The 17,109-nt window shown below is 38.7% G+C and overlaps 1 protein-coding gene across 5 annotated transcripts in view; it reads left to right on the top strand.

Annotated features, from left to right (window-relative positions):
• RASGEF1B (RasGEF domain family member 1B) overlaps window positions 1–17,109 on the top strand; it is a 556,303-nt gene that overhangs the window by 391,595 nt on the left and 147,599 nt on the right. For all 5 annotated transcript variants that reach the window (XM_064584681.1, XM_045880908.3, XM_045880910.3 and 2 more), the window contains one exon: window positions 8,893–8,976. In XM_064584681.1, coding sequence (XP_064440751.1) covers window positions 8,893–8,976 — 84 coding nt within the window. The remainder of the gene's footprint in view (window positions 1–8,892; window positions 8,977–17,109) is intronic.

The raw sequence follows: 17,109 nt of genomic DNA, 5'->3' as shown, positions 1-17,109 counted from the left end.
TTTCCCCAATTCATTTGGAAACCTTTCCTACACTGACTACCTAAAAGTCCCCAAAGGTTTCTGTTCTAAAAGCCCTTCCCCCTGATATTTATTGTCTTTTTTGCTAAGATGCCTTATGTTAGTTTTCTACAGCTGCCAAAACCAAGTACCACAGACTGGGTGGCTTAAACAATTTATTTTCTCAGAGTTCTGGAGGTTAGAAGTTTGAAGTCAAGATGTTAGCAGGCTTAGTTTCTCCTGAGACTTTTTTCCTTGGCTTGTAGATGGCCATCTTCTCTCTGATTTCTCATGATCTTCCTTCTATGTGTGTCTGTGTATAAATTCCTTCTTCTTGTAAAGACCAGAGTCATTTGATTGGCGCCCACCCTAATGACATCATTTTAAATATTTAATCACCCCTTTAAAAGGCCCTAGCTCCAAATATGATTATATTCTGAGGTACTAGGAGTTAGGACTTCAACATATGAATTTTGGGAGACACAACTCAGCCTATAAGATACCTCTTACCCACTGATACCTTTCCCCGAATTTACTGCCAGTCTCTAAGCAGCCCCATCTGCATAGATGCAGGTTAAAGCATCGCTGGCTTCCTCCCTCCCTCCTATTCATAGCTCCATGGTCATCACTTTAGATTTGGATCTTTCAGAGCCTAAACTTTTAGGATCATTTTGGGTTTGAAGTTGACCATCAGTGACATAGGAACTGGAAGAACTATTTCTTCTTTGTGATGTTTTCTCATGCTTGAAAAGATGACTTCTCATTTTCATTTTCTTTCCTATCTTTTCTCAACTCCTAGAGAACTCAGGGTTCATATCCTACAAGTAAGTGGGCCATTGTGTGGTATAATTGTACATCTTGGTTTTGACATTCCAAAGAGGTGTATAATTTTTTGGTAGTGCTGATTGTTTTCAAATACATTGCCTTTTTTGGATCTTCTTTAAAAAAAAATACAAATTATATACTATACTTTTCATTGCTGAAGAAATAGAACCCCAAGAGGTCACACAACATGTAAGTGTCACGGCTGTTCTCAAATTTAAGTCTTTACAATAGGAGGCCAGGGCTCTTTTCACTATATCATTGTTATCTTATTTACAAGGCCCTTAGAGCTAGACATATATTTATTTTATAAGCATTTACTTTTATGAGCCTATGCTTATTTTATTAACTTAAAATTGATTACTTTTTTAAAATGTTGCTTATTTTATAGACTTTATGTTTTATTTTAAATAAATTTAAAATTTATAATTATTTATAATGTAAACTTTTGAATATTTTTTAAGTTAAAAAGTAAATGTACCTATTTAAACTTATTTAATAAACATGTACTGTAGCTTCTATTGTATTTGTAGCTTTTATAATTGTAATAATCTATAATTGTTATAATTTTTATTGAAAACTTTACATTTATATTACTTATTAATATTTCTATACAAAAATTCTTATAAACTTACCACAAAGCTAAGTTACAGTACTCAGAGGATAATTTGATGACCAACAAAGGGGAGGAAATCTATTTATTAAATCATAGTAGAGATGCATAGGTCACTGATATTTCACTCTGATGAGGGCATCAAGAAAGCATAAAATAAGACATTTGTTATTCACATGAAAAATAATATTAACACTTTCTATGTACATTTCTTTGGCTGATCCAAAATTTAAGTTAAATCCTCCAGGTGAGCCTGGTGTAGATATCATCCTGTTTTATGTTTGGAGAAACTGAGGCTTATCATGATTCAGCTGCTTCCTTAAGATCTCAAAGTTAGCAAGTTATGGAATTAGAATTTGATCCCATGCCTCTGCCTCCATGCTTCTTGTTTCACTGTGTCACAAGCTGAAGAAATTACAGGATGGAGACATAGTCAGCAATTACTCATTGCAACCGGTGACATACTGGGTACAGACACTTGAAGCCAATGAAGCCCATAAAAGGGGCATTGCATTGCTTTGGTTGGTCATCTGACACTGAGTTACTAACCCCCGTGGGCCTTAATGTCTTCATCTATAAATATGTGGTTAATTGTGGCATCTTTCTCATAAGTTTGCTGTATAGAAAAAAAGAGTTGTGGGTGTGTGTATATACATGCGTACATTCATGATAAATATGAATTGTAGCTGTGTAAGTCAGTCTAATCCTTTTGAAAAACAATAATTGGATGGTATAGAATGAATAAGAGCCATAAAAATGTCCGTATCTTTGGCTCAGGAACCCTACTCCTGGAAATATATTCTGAAGAAATGATTCAAAAAACAAACAAAAAAGTATATTTGCATAGGTATTAATTATAGGAAAAAATAGTTTGGTTGTTCCTCAAAAAGTGAAACATAGAATTACATTATGATCTAGTATTTCCACCCCTGTGTGTATAACCAAGAGAAATGAGAACATATATCCCAAACAAAAACTTGTTCATAGATGACTTATTCGTAATAGCCACAAAATAGAAACAATGCAAATGGATGAATAGATAAATAAAATGTGGTATATCCATTCAATGGAATATTTTTGGGAATGGAAAAGGATGAAGTAGTGATACATGCTACAACATGGATGAACTTTGAAAATATTATGCTAAATGAAAGTCCTGAAAGACTGTGTATTATATGATTCCATTTATATAAAATTTCCAGAATAGGCAAAAATACAGAGATAGAGACTAGTGGTTGCCTAGGGCAGGAGGCAGGGAGGAGAGCAACAGGAGGGATGCTGACTGACTGCTAAGAGGTAAAGGGTTTCTTTTGGCAGGGGACAAAAATATTCTAAAATTCCATTGTGGTGTTGGCTGTACAATTCTGTGAGTATACTAAAAAATATGAAGTTGTGCACTTTAGATGGGTGAATTGTATGTTATGTGAATTGTTTCAATACAACTGTTTTTTAAATTTAAAAAAATAGAGGGAAAAATGGAAATAATAAAAATATCCACCAAGATATCTAATGCATTATATACTCTACTTTGTTGATGGAACATTATGTAGTCAGTAAATATTGTAAGTTCAAAGACTGTGTAACAACACAGAAAATAAGTAATGTGATGTTAGGTGGAAAATGTATAAGAGTGTGATGCAAAGTGGTGTTGTAGCTAAATATACATGCATTTGGTTAAAGGCTGGCAGGAAACTCATAGACACAAGCATATGGTGAAGGGAATGTGCCTCTTTCTTTCAGGAGTCCCATTAATGTTGTTGAATGTCTCAAAAGCACTTGTTTTAATGTTCTTTGTAATGGTAGCCTTGTGGTAAGTACAGGTGCTACTGAAGACGCATAAAACATAGGAAAGGAAGGAAAAAGCACTAGGGACGTTTTAAAAATCAGCATGTGAAACAGCCAAGAAATTGAAATTTAAATGCAAAAATTTAGCAGAGCATTTAAGGGAAATGGCTACTGAGGGAGGTGCTGAAGAATGTTTAAACAGGGCAGCCTCTAAGAGAATTCTGCCCAGAAAACTTAAAAACTGGACTGCTTGTGAGTATGTTTGCCTGCAAGTTTTGAAGGGAGGGGATTTTCATGTGCTGGAGCTGGTGTAGATCTGTGATAATAACCCAAAAGGAAATAGGAAAACTTAGCAGTATGCACAGTTTACTTAAGTTCACCAAAATTGTACTGGAGTGTGGAAAAAGGGAGGAAGTCTGGTTAAGCCTAAGTGAGTCAACATTTAATGGCTCTCCACCCAGTTCTCCTCCTTTCCCAAGGCCACCTCACCTCTGCATCTGTGTGCTTGACCCTTGCAAGGAAGGAACTCCAGCTGGGATGGGTGGGGTGAACACAAATCTCTGTTGGTTGGCCTCAATTATCAGGTTGGGGGGGACAGAGAAAACAGGGCCAGAGCAATGGTGATGACCTAAATCATGTCCTTTTCCCGGAACTTTCTCTTTCCTGGGTTCCAACTGAATGTTTGCAATGTCACAGTTCCTTCAATATCCTAGGTCCCAGAAACAACTCATGACTTTTGTGAGAAGCAACTAAAGTGCCATCTTGGCAGTTCTTTAAAAGCACTCTAAGTTATATTTACTCCAGATAAATAATAGTGATAGGGTAAGGCTGGACAGAGGCATGACAATCTTTAAATTAAGTTCTGCTTCCACCTCAAAACAGAACACATTGTTTCTAGCCCCAAGGTGTGGGGAGGAGGAGTGAGATGCCCGTATTTTCTGTGGAGTATAAAATCAAGATTTCTGAGGGAGGACGCATTCTTTCCTTCTAAGGTAATTAGGTTCGTTGAAGCTGCCCAACGATGCACCCTTAAATAGATGCCATCTGGACTGATCCCACTGTTCAATCAACTAGCTGAGCCTACCAGGTGATCCCTGTGGCCTTCTTTAAAATCCTAGATTATTTCTATCCTTTAGCACCAGGAGTTGCTCTTATATTTCAGGCACCAGGATAAACACTGAAGGTTGTAATTACAGTTCAAGTCCTTAACCATTTCTTTCATCTCCTTTAGGAATTCATTCTTAGAACAAAAACACCAGATATCTTTCCTGTGGGGATATCTGAGCAGTTCTGTAGCTTCTCAGGGGTGCTCTGAAGTTATGTAAAGAAAGTGAGGGGCAGTAATTGCCTTCTTTTTGCAGAGAGCTGACTGAGGTTTCGACTACTTTTCTCTAATTCTCTATTATTCAACTTTGTTCAAGTCCATTCTCAGCACCCCTGTCCCTGCATTTAGCTAATGTTGAGTTCCTTGTGGAACAGCAGTTATGCCAGTCACCCAGCCACTCAGCCACCCAAACAACAACAACAAAACCCCATGTGGAAATCCTGAAATGAGAAAGGGATATAGAAAAAGGGAGACACTAGTTAATAATAACTGTATGGCCATCATTACTCTGTTTTGCATATGAACCCATGATTTCAGACATTCCCTTGTATGTATGGCCCAGAGTCATCACATATTTTCTCATCAAACCAATAATTTCTAGGTAAGAAATCTATGTTTTGCAACTGCTGGTTTGTTTTAGTCTTTAGATACATACCCAGTGCAAATGTATCAAGGGAATCTTTAGTCTAAAGAAAATCAGGCTGTACAACAACCTAAGAAAACTAGTTACACATTGCCATAGCAACCGGACCAGTATCACAGTGAAGGGCAGAGTTCTTCAGATTCATCTACTGCGTCTGCAGATTGACTTCCTTGAAACAGAATCATGTGTCTTGATCATCAACACTGAGCCAGTTATTTTCATTAAAAAAAAAAAGTTGTAGTCTCAAGTAGATATATTTTGGCCTTTTCCCTGGTGCCATAAAGTGTCTTTTTATCTTTGGAATGTGGGGTTTGGTAACGGGATCCTTGGAAATTTCATTCATGGATTCATTAATACGATTGGGACCTGAGCCAACAGGGTTTGATAGTAATTAAACTTTGATGGCTGGAATATGACCTGTGAAGTGAGTTGCTTGCTAGTCTCAGTTTAACTCCTGAATGAGAGGAATCTGAATCCCTTGGAATCCAACCATAATTCCTGTTTACAGACCCAGGGAAGAAAGCACAGGTTTGAATGACTTCTCCTAAGGGTGAACTGCAGGGCTTCTTCCCCAGGAATTATGCTCCACCTTTCTAGGTCACAGATATCTCCACAATTAGTTTCAAAATACCCTGCAAGATGTGTGTAAATAATGCAAACCACATTCGCAGGCAGGGCCACCCTGGAACAAGTAGTTTGCCCAGGGTAAGATAATTAGTAACAGCAGGAGTGGAGATTCCAGAGGGCCATACTCTATCCTTTGCTAAGACCACTGAAAAAATCTTCCTTTCATTCAAGAAACATGGCCAATTAATGGACAGTGGGAGGTAGGGATGGGTCAATACCTGCTAATTAATTTTTATAGGTCATTTTTATTTTATGGGGTTATTGGTTCCTATAGTTAAGTTTTTTTTCTTCAATATAATCCTCTTGATGTCTCCTCTAAAAAGACTGAGAAGAGTGAAAAATGTATGTTATAGGAATGAGATCTGGGAGTTGGAGAGAGCTGGATCTGGAGGGTGCTTTGGAAATTAGTGACTACATAAAGAAAAAGATTTAGCTGGCAAAAAGGAAGATTACTCTAATAGAAAGCACCTGCAATATATCCTAGTCTGTACTGACTGCTATGACAAAATACCATGGACTGGGTGCCTTATAAACAAGAGAAATTTGGATCTCACATTTCTGGAGGCTAAAGTCTGAGATCAGGGTTCCAGCACTGTTGGCTGAGGGCCCTTTTCTGGGTTGTAGACTTCTCGTCGTATCTTCACACAGCAAAGAAGCTCTCTTCGGGCTCTTTTATAAGGACATTAATCCCACCTATGAGGGCTCTGCCTTCATGACCCAATCAGTTCCCAAAGGTCCCATATCCTAATACCATCCCTTACGGATTAGGATTTCAACATAGGGACTTTTGCAGGGACACAAACATTGAGACCACAGCAATATATAAGACCTGTGCTAGACTGTGAAGGATGCACAGATAACTATGACATGAGTCTTGTCCTTGGTAGTCCACATTCCCAGCAGATAGTGACAGCACTCTAATAATAGTACATGGACTCTGTGGTAGAGAGAAATTTATTCTGACTCCAGTCAGTAGTAGAGGAAAAGGCAATCTACAGATTTAATGCAATCTCTATCAAAATATCAACAGCATTTTTCACAGAACTAGAACAAATAATACTAAATTTGTATGGAACCATGAAAGACCCCGAATAGCCAAAGCAATCTTGGAAAAGAAAAGCAAAGCTGGAGGCATCACAATTCTGTACTTCAAGTTATATTACAAAGCTGTAGTCATCAAAACAGTATGGTACTGGCACAAAAATAGACACATAGATTAATAGAACAGAAAAGAAAGCCCAGAAATAAACCCATGATTATATGGTCAATTAATCTTTGACAAAGGAGGCAAGAACATGCAATGGGAAAAAGTCTTTTCAACAAATTGGACAACTACATGCAAAATAATGAAACTGGACCACTTTCTTACACCATATACAAAAATAAACTCAAAATGGATTAAAGACCTAAATGTGAGACCTGAAACCATAAAAATCCTAGAAGAGAACATAGGCAGTAACTTCTTTGACATCGGCCATAGCAACTTTTTTCTAGATATGTCTCCTGAGGCAAGGGAAACAAAAGCAAAAATAAACTGTTGGGACTATATCAAAATAAAAAGCTTGTGCACAGCAAAGGAAACCATCAAAACTATAAAAGACAACCTACAGAATAGGAGAAGATATTTGCAAATGACATATCCGATAAAGGATTAATATCCAAAATATATAAAGAACTGATATAACTCACCACCAAAAAACAAATGATCCAATTAAAAATGAGCAGAAGACATGAACAGACATTTCTCCAGAGAAGACATACAGATGGCCAACGACACATGAAAAGATGCTCAATATCACTCATCATAAGGAAATGCAAACCAAAACCACAATGAGATATCAACTCACACCTATCAGAATGGCTAAAATCAGAACACAAGAAATAACAAGTGTTGGCAAGAATGTGGAGAAAAGGGAACTCTCATGCACTGTTGGGGGGAATGCAAACTTGTGCAGCCAGTGTGGGAAAGAGTATGGAGGTTCCTCAAAAATTAAAAATAGAATTATCATATGATCCAGTAATTCCACTACTGGATATTTACCCAAAGAAAATAAAAACTCTAACTTGAAAAGTTATATGCATCCCTGTGTTTATTGAAGCATTATTTACAATAGCCGAGGTATGGAAGTAAACCAAGTTTCCATCAATAAATGAATAGATTAGGTTGTATATACATACATGTATGTGTGTGGGTGTGTATATATATATATATATATAATGCAATATTACTGAACCTTAAAAAAGAATGAAATCTTGCCATTTGCAAAGACATGGATGGATCTAGAGGGTATAATGCTAAGTGAGTAAGTCACTCAGAGAAAGGCAAATAGCATATGATTTAACTAATATGTGAAATTTAAGAAACAAAACAAAGGAACAAAGAAAAAAAGAGACAAACCAAAAAACAGACTCTTAACTATAGAGAACAAACTGATGGTTATCAGAGGGGTGGTGAGTGGGGGATGGGTGAAATAGGTGGAGGGGAGTAAGAGTTCACTGAATAATGTATAGAATTGTTGAATCACTATATTGTACACCTGAAACTAATGTAATACTGCATTTTAACTATACTGGAATAAAATTTAAAAATAAAGAAAAGAAATAGAGAAAAATAGTGAAATGTTCCTTAGGGAATCTGAGCTGGGCTTAATGGGACAGGTAAGAAATCATAGGCAGATACTGAGGAAAGGCTATTTTAGGAACCAGAAACAGTATAAACAAAGGCATAGGATGGAGTCTGTTTAAGGAGAACACATTCACTAATGTGGCTTGAGTTTTAGTTTAAATTGTGAGACAGATTGGAGCTCAGACAGAAAAAGTAAAAAAAAAGAACCACATTTTGGCATATTCTGAAAAGCAGCTAGAGAACTTTGGACCTTATCCCACATAGAATTGAAGATTTGAAAACTGGAAGTTTATTTTTGTTTTAAAAGATTTTTAAGTTATTTTTGTTTTAAAAAGATTCACATAGTTTGATTTATGTTCTACGAAAATACCTTAACAGATTAAGCTGAAAATATTTTGCATTTATGTCAACATGTATGCATGAATTCCTTCAAAATGTCATAAATACTTTTGTAATATGTCCTTGTGCAAGGTTAACTGAGTTTGCACAGACTGCAAACTGAAGATGCTCATGCAAAAATGCTGACTCAGGTATTTCAAGTGACAACCCTTACATTTAAGTGCTTGAGGCACTATTGTGAGAAACTGGAAAATGGTTCTATGCAGCAGAAAAGCCAGCCAAGTCCCTGAAATCAATCTCTCTCTCTCTCTTTCTCTGTGTTTCCTTTCTTTCAGGAACAGCAATGGAAACTTTCGATGTACAACAGCATAACTCCAGTCTGCTTTACAAGCCCTCTGATTGAGAAGCCAATTGGCAAAGTAAGAATGACTCCATTTCTTATTGAACAGTATGATTTGAACTTGTTGGCTGTTATTTCTTTTTGTCTTGAGCTATTTGGGTGAAATAATCAAACTGATCTCATCAAAGTGGCTGATAAAATCCAAATTTTGAACTGTTTGGTTGGCCCTAGTGTGCCCTTGCCCTTGGCCAAATGTTGAACTGAGAGATGTTGACCTGAGATGCCTATGCTTCAGCTTCTACCTCCACTCCTATCCCAGTGATGTCCTCCCCACTCCTTCCAGTGTCCTGGTTTCTGAGCTCTTGGATTTCTCTTCCCCTGTCTATCAGAACTTGTTAGAAGGAAAGAGGATATTTTTAGTAATTTACATTGTAGAGGAGGAAAAAAAAAACCTTTTTTCTCTACTCCCTTAGGTTCAAAACCTGGGGTTATGCAAATTAAACTGAAAAGAAAAAGATAAACAAGAGAAAATGTTTATTACTATGAATAAGGAGGCCTTCATAGAAAAGAAGTGGAGACCCAAAGAAGCAATTCTATTCAGGGCTTACACTATTTTAACAAAAAGCAATAAAACGTGGAGAAGTGACAAGGGAAAGGAAAAGGGGTTTGGGCTTCTCACCATCGACTTGGGTAAATTGTGAGAAGATAAACATATGGGGGAAATGAATGGCCGTAGAATTACTTATTAAGTTTGTTATGCAGACTCAAGTTGGTGCCTTTGCCATTGATAAGAATCATGTCTGGTGATTAAGAGTCATCTTCTTACTGGTATGGGAGAGGAGGACACATTTACAAATTTATGTAATCTTTAGAAAGGGAAATTTATGTCCTGCTTTTAGATAGAAAGTGATGGGGGAGGGGGGCAGAGTGTTTTTCTGGCTAGTCTGCTGTTTCTCAATTGTCTTCCGCTCAAAATAATTCTTACACCAAACTGGCATATTTGGGGGTGGCGTGTTCTGATCCCCTTCAACATGTTAGTGTGAAATCCAGCCACAATACTCCCTCTTTCCAACGTAATTGTTATTTAAACTATCTTGTGGAATAAAAGACTTTGCTTCTAGAAGAGAGATGACAGGTTTTGCTTGAAGTGCTACTGTTCTGAACCTGAAATCATACCCATCAATCCCACCAGGGAGTGTAGAGCCTGATGGTGAAGCGTGGGCTCTCTAGAGCCAGCCTGCCTGGGTTCCAGTCCCAGCTCTGTTATTCCCTTGCTGTGTGACTTTGAGCAAGTCACCTGTAGAAAGGGCATCATCATCATGATCGTCATCATATCTGCCTCATAGGACCATCACGAGATTAAATCATTTAACATAAATCCATGGCAGCAATTTTTTATTTTTACCTATTTTTTTCACTCTGTCTCCAAGCACTCAACAAATTATGCAAGTGAATTGAATGAATGAATAAATGAAAAGCAATACACACGGTAAGCTTAGAGGAGGCACATCTTCAATTTGCTTTATGTCAGGAAATTGAAGCTGGAGAAGGGGATGGAAGAGAAGCAGATGTTAGGAAGAGAAGCATAACTCTGGTGAGTATATCAGAGACACTTTCCAAGCACACGTTACCAGGAGGATTGCAGTCTAGCTGAGAAGGCTGCCACCTTCCTGTCCTTTGCTCCAGCAGCGCATCATTGGGCCACACGCAATCCAGTGACGATGATGAAACATAGCTACTGTTGGCACAAGTAAAAAACAAACAAAAATTCTTTTCATAGGGCTTTTCTTTCCAACTTGTAGATACATGTGGGCAGAGCAAGAGCTTTTTGCACTTTTTCAAAGGAAATGAGTCTCTTTGCCTGGCAATTCCTGGTAATTTTGCCTTGGCAGCAAGTCGCGCCCAGGGCAGCTGTCCACAGGGTGTGAAATCCTGGCCGAGCCGGAAGCCTCTTCCTCCTGCTGTCAGCAAGCCTGATGTTTTGCAGGCATAGCAGGGGAGCAACCCAAGCTTCTTGAGACTGAGTTTCTGTACTTTGTGTTCAGTGGGGTCTGTACTTCCCCTCTGCTGACTTTAGTTCCTAGTGAGAGAAGTATCATTTGGCCCAAAGAGTAAAACAACAAACAAACAAAACACAGCGTACGCATCTCAAAATGTGTTGGCATCTGCCCCTGCATTCACTCACTGCCTTGCCTCTGCTTCTGTCCCCTCCAGCCCCACCTGTTTTCACTTTGTTTATATAGGTTCGAAAAAGACCACCACTTTGTCTGTGGGGACAGAAAGAACCCATTTCAAAGGCTAAGGTCAGAAGTCAATGACTCTTGGAGGGGTCTCTTTTGACAAAGTTTCACTTCATCCAATGGACAGTCCTGAGTTTCTTCAGTGTTTTCCTAGACCTGATCAGGAACACTAACAGCAGTATAGAAATGGTAAGGAGTAACTTTCTGGAATGCTTTTCAGAGAGCAGAAGGAAATTAAGGGAAGTATAACCATTCTTGGTTTGGTGGTATCTCACTGTGTGATTCTCAGGTCTCCCTCCCGCAGCAGGGCTTAATTAGCAGGCAGGTATCTGTACCATGACACCAGGACTATCTTGGGTTGAGTGGAATTGCTCTTAAGGATTCTCTTTCTCCTTCTTCTCTCCATAGCTCCGGCTTCTGGGCTCTAAACACTTGCTGTAAAATACTCTAATGAATTCATTTTGCATTCAGCTCTGTTTCCCATTCACCTGAAGGGGGGAAATGATGCCAAAATGTAAGCTTTAATTATAGGGGTTGATGGAAAGTAGTGTTTGGGGTGAATAATTGAAATCTATGGTTACTCTGCCCAGAATTCAAACTCTCTTCCTCACTATCAAGAAACTTTCTGTCGGGCGAAAGCCTGTGTGCTGGACCCAGATGCAGTTTCTACCACCCAAATTATGGTGCCCTGAGCTGAACCAAGGAAAATGTTTCCTTGCTATGGGGGAAGGAAAGGTGTTATGAAAACCCCAATTGGATAACAATTCCAGTGTGAGCTCAGAATAGAAAAAAAGACTATTATGGAACCAACTCCAGTCTTACAATTAAATGATAACTTCATTAATGGTGATGATTAGAGGGTAGGAATAAAGGAGGAAAACTTCTAGGAGCAGAGAGGGAGAAGCCAAAGAAATCACTGTGGGCAGCAGGAAAGCAAGCCTGGAATGTGTGATTATCCACTCTCAGATCAAGAGGAGTTGCGTGTTTTATTTTACATAATTGGAGTCAGCGCCCTTTGAATGGAGCATACAAATTTATGTAAATAAAAATGCAAATGTTAAAAATATGCGTCTTGGGATTTCCAGGGGATGACCTGGCAGCTCTGTCTCCCTTGCCTTCACAGCTGCTAAATATCGTGTTGTGAAAGCTCAAGATGAACTTATTTCCCCAAATCCCACAATGTTATAACTAGAGGACTTTCTTTGTAATTTATAGGAGATAGATACTCTGGAGAATGAATTAGACTACTTTTTAATGTATTTGACCGTAAACATGTTGCCCCCAAGAGGTTGCACAGGCTAACAATAAACGCAAAAGGGATTTCGGGATTTCAATAAATTAATGGCTTATCCAAAGTGGACTGTTGAAAGGTAATAAGACGATGATGATGGAGACAAAAGCAGGGATTTGGGGAGATAAGTAACATTAGAGGATGACATAAAATTTAACTTACCAAGCTCTCCCACAAAATTCTCATTGGTGCTACTGGCAAGACAAGAGACTGGGCTGAAAGAGGCATTATTTCAGCTCAGCAAGCATTGTGGAGATCATGCCAAGTCAAAACAACCTAGTAAAGTGCCATGACCTTGGCAAATTGAACCGAATACATAAGCAGACAGAGCTGTTTTTAGATTAAGGAACTGCCCATAACCGTGGCTATGCCAACCTGCCTTTCTCAAAAGGAATTTAGGTGACAGGTAAATGTGTCCCCAGTCAAAAGGAAAGTAACTTTATCACATTGCTTGATTTGACCAGAGGGAATGGAGAGAGACACCGCCTTGAAGCATAGCAGTGTTATTAAATGGAAGGGTGGCTAAGAAAGCAAACAAAGCTCCCTGGGCCTCTGTATTTCCGGGTGAGGGAAAGGGAGACTGGAGGAGCTAGGTGGAAGTAACTGGATAAACAAGAGATAAAGAGAAAGGAACTGGTGAACTCAGAATCAACAAAATCTAGAGCTGCTTTATTTCAAATTTGGAAGGCATCTGTGGGAAGAAAAGAAATAGCGGTGTCCCTTTAAATCTTTAGCTCCCTTTAGCACTGGAGAATTTTTCTTACCAAGGGAAAGTTTAGTGTAACAAACAGGGGCCATTTTATTTTTTACTTACTTATTTATTTATTTATTTATTATTTTTATTTTTTGGACCTTTTTAAATTTTTTTATTTTTTATTATATTCAGGTAGCCAGTATATAGTACATCATTAGTTTTTGAGGTAGTGTTCAACGATTCATTAATTGTGTATAACACCCAATGCTCATTACAACACGTGGCCTCCTTAATACCCATCACCTGGCTACCCCATCCCTCACCCCCCTTCCTTCTGTAACTCTCAGTTTGTTTCCCGGAGTCCGGAGTCTCTCATGTTTGTCTCCCTCTCTGATTTCTTCCCATTCTGTTTTCTCTCCCTTCTCCTATGGTCCTCTGCACTATTCCTATGTTCCACATATGAGGGAAACCATATGATAATTGTCTTTCTCTGCTTGACTTATTTCACTTAGCATAATCCCCTCCAGTTCCATCCATGTCGATGCAAATGGTGGGTATTCATCCTTTCTGACGGCTGAGTAATATTCCATTGTATATATGAACCACATCTCCTTTATCCATTCGTCTGTTGAAGGACATCTTGGCTCCTTCCACAGTTTGGCTGTTGTGGACATTGCTGCTATGAACCAGAAAAGACCCTAAATCACCAGGGGAATGTTGAAAAGAAAACCAAAGCTGGGGGTATCATGATGCCTGACTTCAAGCTATATTACAAAGCTGTGATCATTTTAAAAATATTCTTCTAAGTCATGGCCCATTGGGAATCATTGAATGTTACATCATGATATGGTAGCTGGGTCTGAATAGACAGCACCTGTTCTCTGAGAAGCATCTTGGGATTAATACTCAATATTTAGGGCTCTCAGTGACCCAAGAGGATGGAGAAGCCAACCCACAAACTAGTCTGTGACCTACTGCTGCTTTCAAAAAATACCAAAAATCAAGAACAGAATAATCAGAAGATAATAATAATGGTGAGCAAAGCAAACCATTGCAATTACTACAGTTGTAGATAAACATGATTTTAATTCTTTGGGCATGAGCTGATTTGACTGGATCTCTTTCTCTATACATTTAGCTTCTGATCAGGGAGGCAAAATTCATTAAGCTAAGTATTTCACTTCTAGAGCTTTTTGTAACAAGGTGAAAGAGACTTTCAAGTTAAGGGGTCAATTTTCTTCTTCTAAGATAATGGGAATTTTAGTTGGGATATGTCCAGCCAGCTAAAAAGCATATTTTTCAGCTTCCCTTGCAGCTAGATGTGGCAATATGATGAGATTATAGGCAATGGGAATATGAGTGGAAGTGATGTATGCAACTTCTGAGTTATGCCTTTCATAGGAAAGGCATGCCCCTCTTTCTGTCTGGAATACAGATGTGGTAGCAAAAGCAAGAATAGCCACTTTAGACCAAGAGAGGAAGGCAGAGAAACGAAATTAAGAGGGTCTCCGACTCCATAGAACTGTTGACTGCTTGAATTCAGCCTGCTATTTCCTGAGACAGAAATCAACTTCCATCTTGTCTACACCACTACTATTCTGACCATGTTGTCCTAGTGTACAATTAGACCAGGGGGCGAAGTGGCTGCATTCTCTATGGGAAGTCACTTAGAATCTAGTGAAGGTAGAAAGCAGAGCCTGGTACAGTAAATATCGGCTAAAGGCGTGAAAATGCCTAGTTGCTAAGACCTATCTCCCAGATTGAGCCTGAACGGGCAAGGTGAGATACACACGTTAAGTTCTATCTCTGCGAACAAGGAGATGAGCAGAATTCTGTTCAACCGAGAACCCTGTCTTTGAATTCTGAACATAATAAACCCAAATATCTATCATACACTGAATTTGGGAAAATTTCTCCATAGACCTGAGGCAAACCATGTTCCAGTGAAAATACTCCAACTTGAGGTACTGCAATGGAACCCATTATCTGATCAAACAACATTTCTATTGATACTTATTGTATGTCGGAGCTGTCATTCATCTGAAAATATTCATAAATATCTTCATGCATGGATTTGGCATTATATTCTATTCTTTCATCATCTGAAGCAGGTTTGGATTCCCTGGGGGCAAACATTCTGGACTCCAGCTTTTGCTATAACTCTATCACACAGGATTTTATGGGTAGAGTGGATTGTTCCCTCAGGCCTCATTCTAAAGTCATTCTCCTTTTATTTAACATAAAGTAACACGGTTTCGATTTAATAAATTAACCTTCTAAAACATCAACTGTTACTGCTGCCGCACCTTGGAGTCCATGTCATTTCTTCCCATTCCTCAAAATGCCTGACACCGTGCCAAGCACATAGTAGGCAGGTAGTGCTCGGCTACTGCTGGGTAAGTGAATACAGAATTGTAGTTTGTGCTTCAGCCAGCTATTTTCATCTTCTGTCCTTGTTCATCATGGTTGAGCATGTGAATGACCTACTACATCTAAAGACAAAGCATTTGAAAAGTCAGTACCACTGCCACTGTCCCGTATAGGCACACCTCAGAGATACGCGAGTTCGGTTCCAGACCACCACAACAAAGCGAGTATTGTAATAAAACGAGTCAAATGAATTTATTTTTGTTTCCTAGTGCATGTAAAAGTTATGTTTATACTATGCTGGAGTCTTTTAAGTGGGCAGTAGCATTGTGTCTAAGAAACAAGTACATACCTTAATTAACAAATACTTTATTGCTAAAAATTGCTAACCATCACCTGAGCTTTTAGCGAGTTGTAATCTTTTTGCGGATGGAGGGTCTTGCCTTGATATTGAGCTGCTGACTGATCAGGGTCACCACCTGAAGGTTGGGGTGGCTGTGGCAATTTCTTAAAATGAGGCAGTGACGGAGTTTGCTACATCAGTTGGCTTTTTTTTTTTTTAAACAAATGATTTCTCTGTAGCATGCCATGCTATTTGATAGCATTTTACCCACAGTAGAACTTCCTTCAAAACTGGAGTCAGTCCTCTCAAACCCTGCTGCTGCTTCCCCAACTAAGTTTATGTAATGTTCTAAATCCTCTGTTGTCATTTCAACAGTCTTCCCCGCATCTTCACCAGAAGTAGATTTGGTCTCAGGAAACCCTTTTCTTTGCTCATCCATAAGCAGCAACTCCTCATCTGTTAAAGTGTTAAAGTTTTATCATGAGATCGCAGCAATTTAGTCACATCTTTAGGCCCCACTTCTGATCCTAATTCTCTTGCTATTTCCACCACATCTGCAGTGACTTCCTCCACTGAAATCTTGAAACTTCAGTTTGTAAAAAAGAAACAACACAATATCTGTGAAGCACAATAAAGTGAAGCACAATAAAATGAGGTATGCCTGCAAATATTAAATAACCAGAGGTGAGAATATATATCCCTTAAATTCAGATTCTTGGATTCTCACTATCACACCAGCACAACCTAGGCTGAAGTTTGGGTTCATTGGTAAGGAGTTCACTTGGGTAAGAAATGCAGCCTGATGCACAAGGACAAGAAGTCTCTCCATCCCGCATATTCCTAACAGACAAAATGGCTCCATAAACAGGTTTGATAAGCTCCAAAGAATTGTAATAAGAGTTAACAAATATGCTTAAACCAATGGCTGTTCAACTTATGTTCTCCTATAAACATATAAAAATATTCAATGTCAGCTCCCAAAACCTACAGAAAATAAATGAAATATGAACAATTAGTATCTGTAGAATTCTTGCTTTTAAAGATTTTATTTATTTATTTGAGATAGAGAGAGAAAGCATGAGCTGGGGGGATGGGTAGAGGGAGAGGGAGAAGTAGGCTCCCTGCTGAGCAGGGAGCCTGAAACAACATGGGGCTTGATCGCAGGACCCTGGGATCAGGACCTGAGCCGAAGGCAGATGCTTAACTGACTGAGCCACACAGGCACCCCTGTAGAATATATTTTATTAGATTTACAAAAGTCATCAATTCAGAAACAG

Source organism: Mirounga angustirostris, unplaced genomic scaffold, assembly GCF_029215605.1.
Source record: "Mirounga angustirostris isolate CCGP_5_RB_7025 unplaced genomic scaffold, mMirAng1.0.hap1 SCAF_2, whole genome shotgun sequence".
Taxonomy (NCBI): domain Eukaryota; kingdom Metazoa; phylum Chordata; class Mammalia; order Carnivora; family Phocidae; genus Mirounga; species Mirounga angustirostris.
This window is presented reverse-complemented; position numbering and strand designations above follow the sequence as displayed.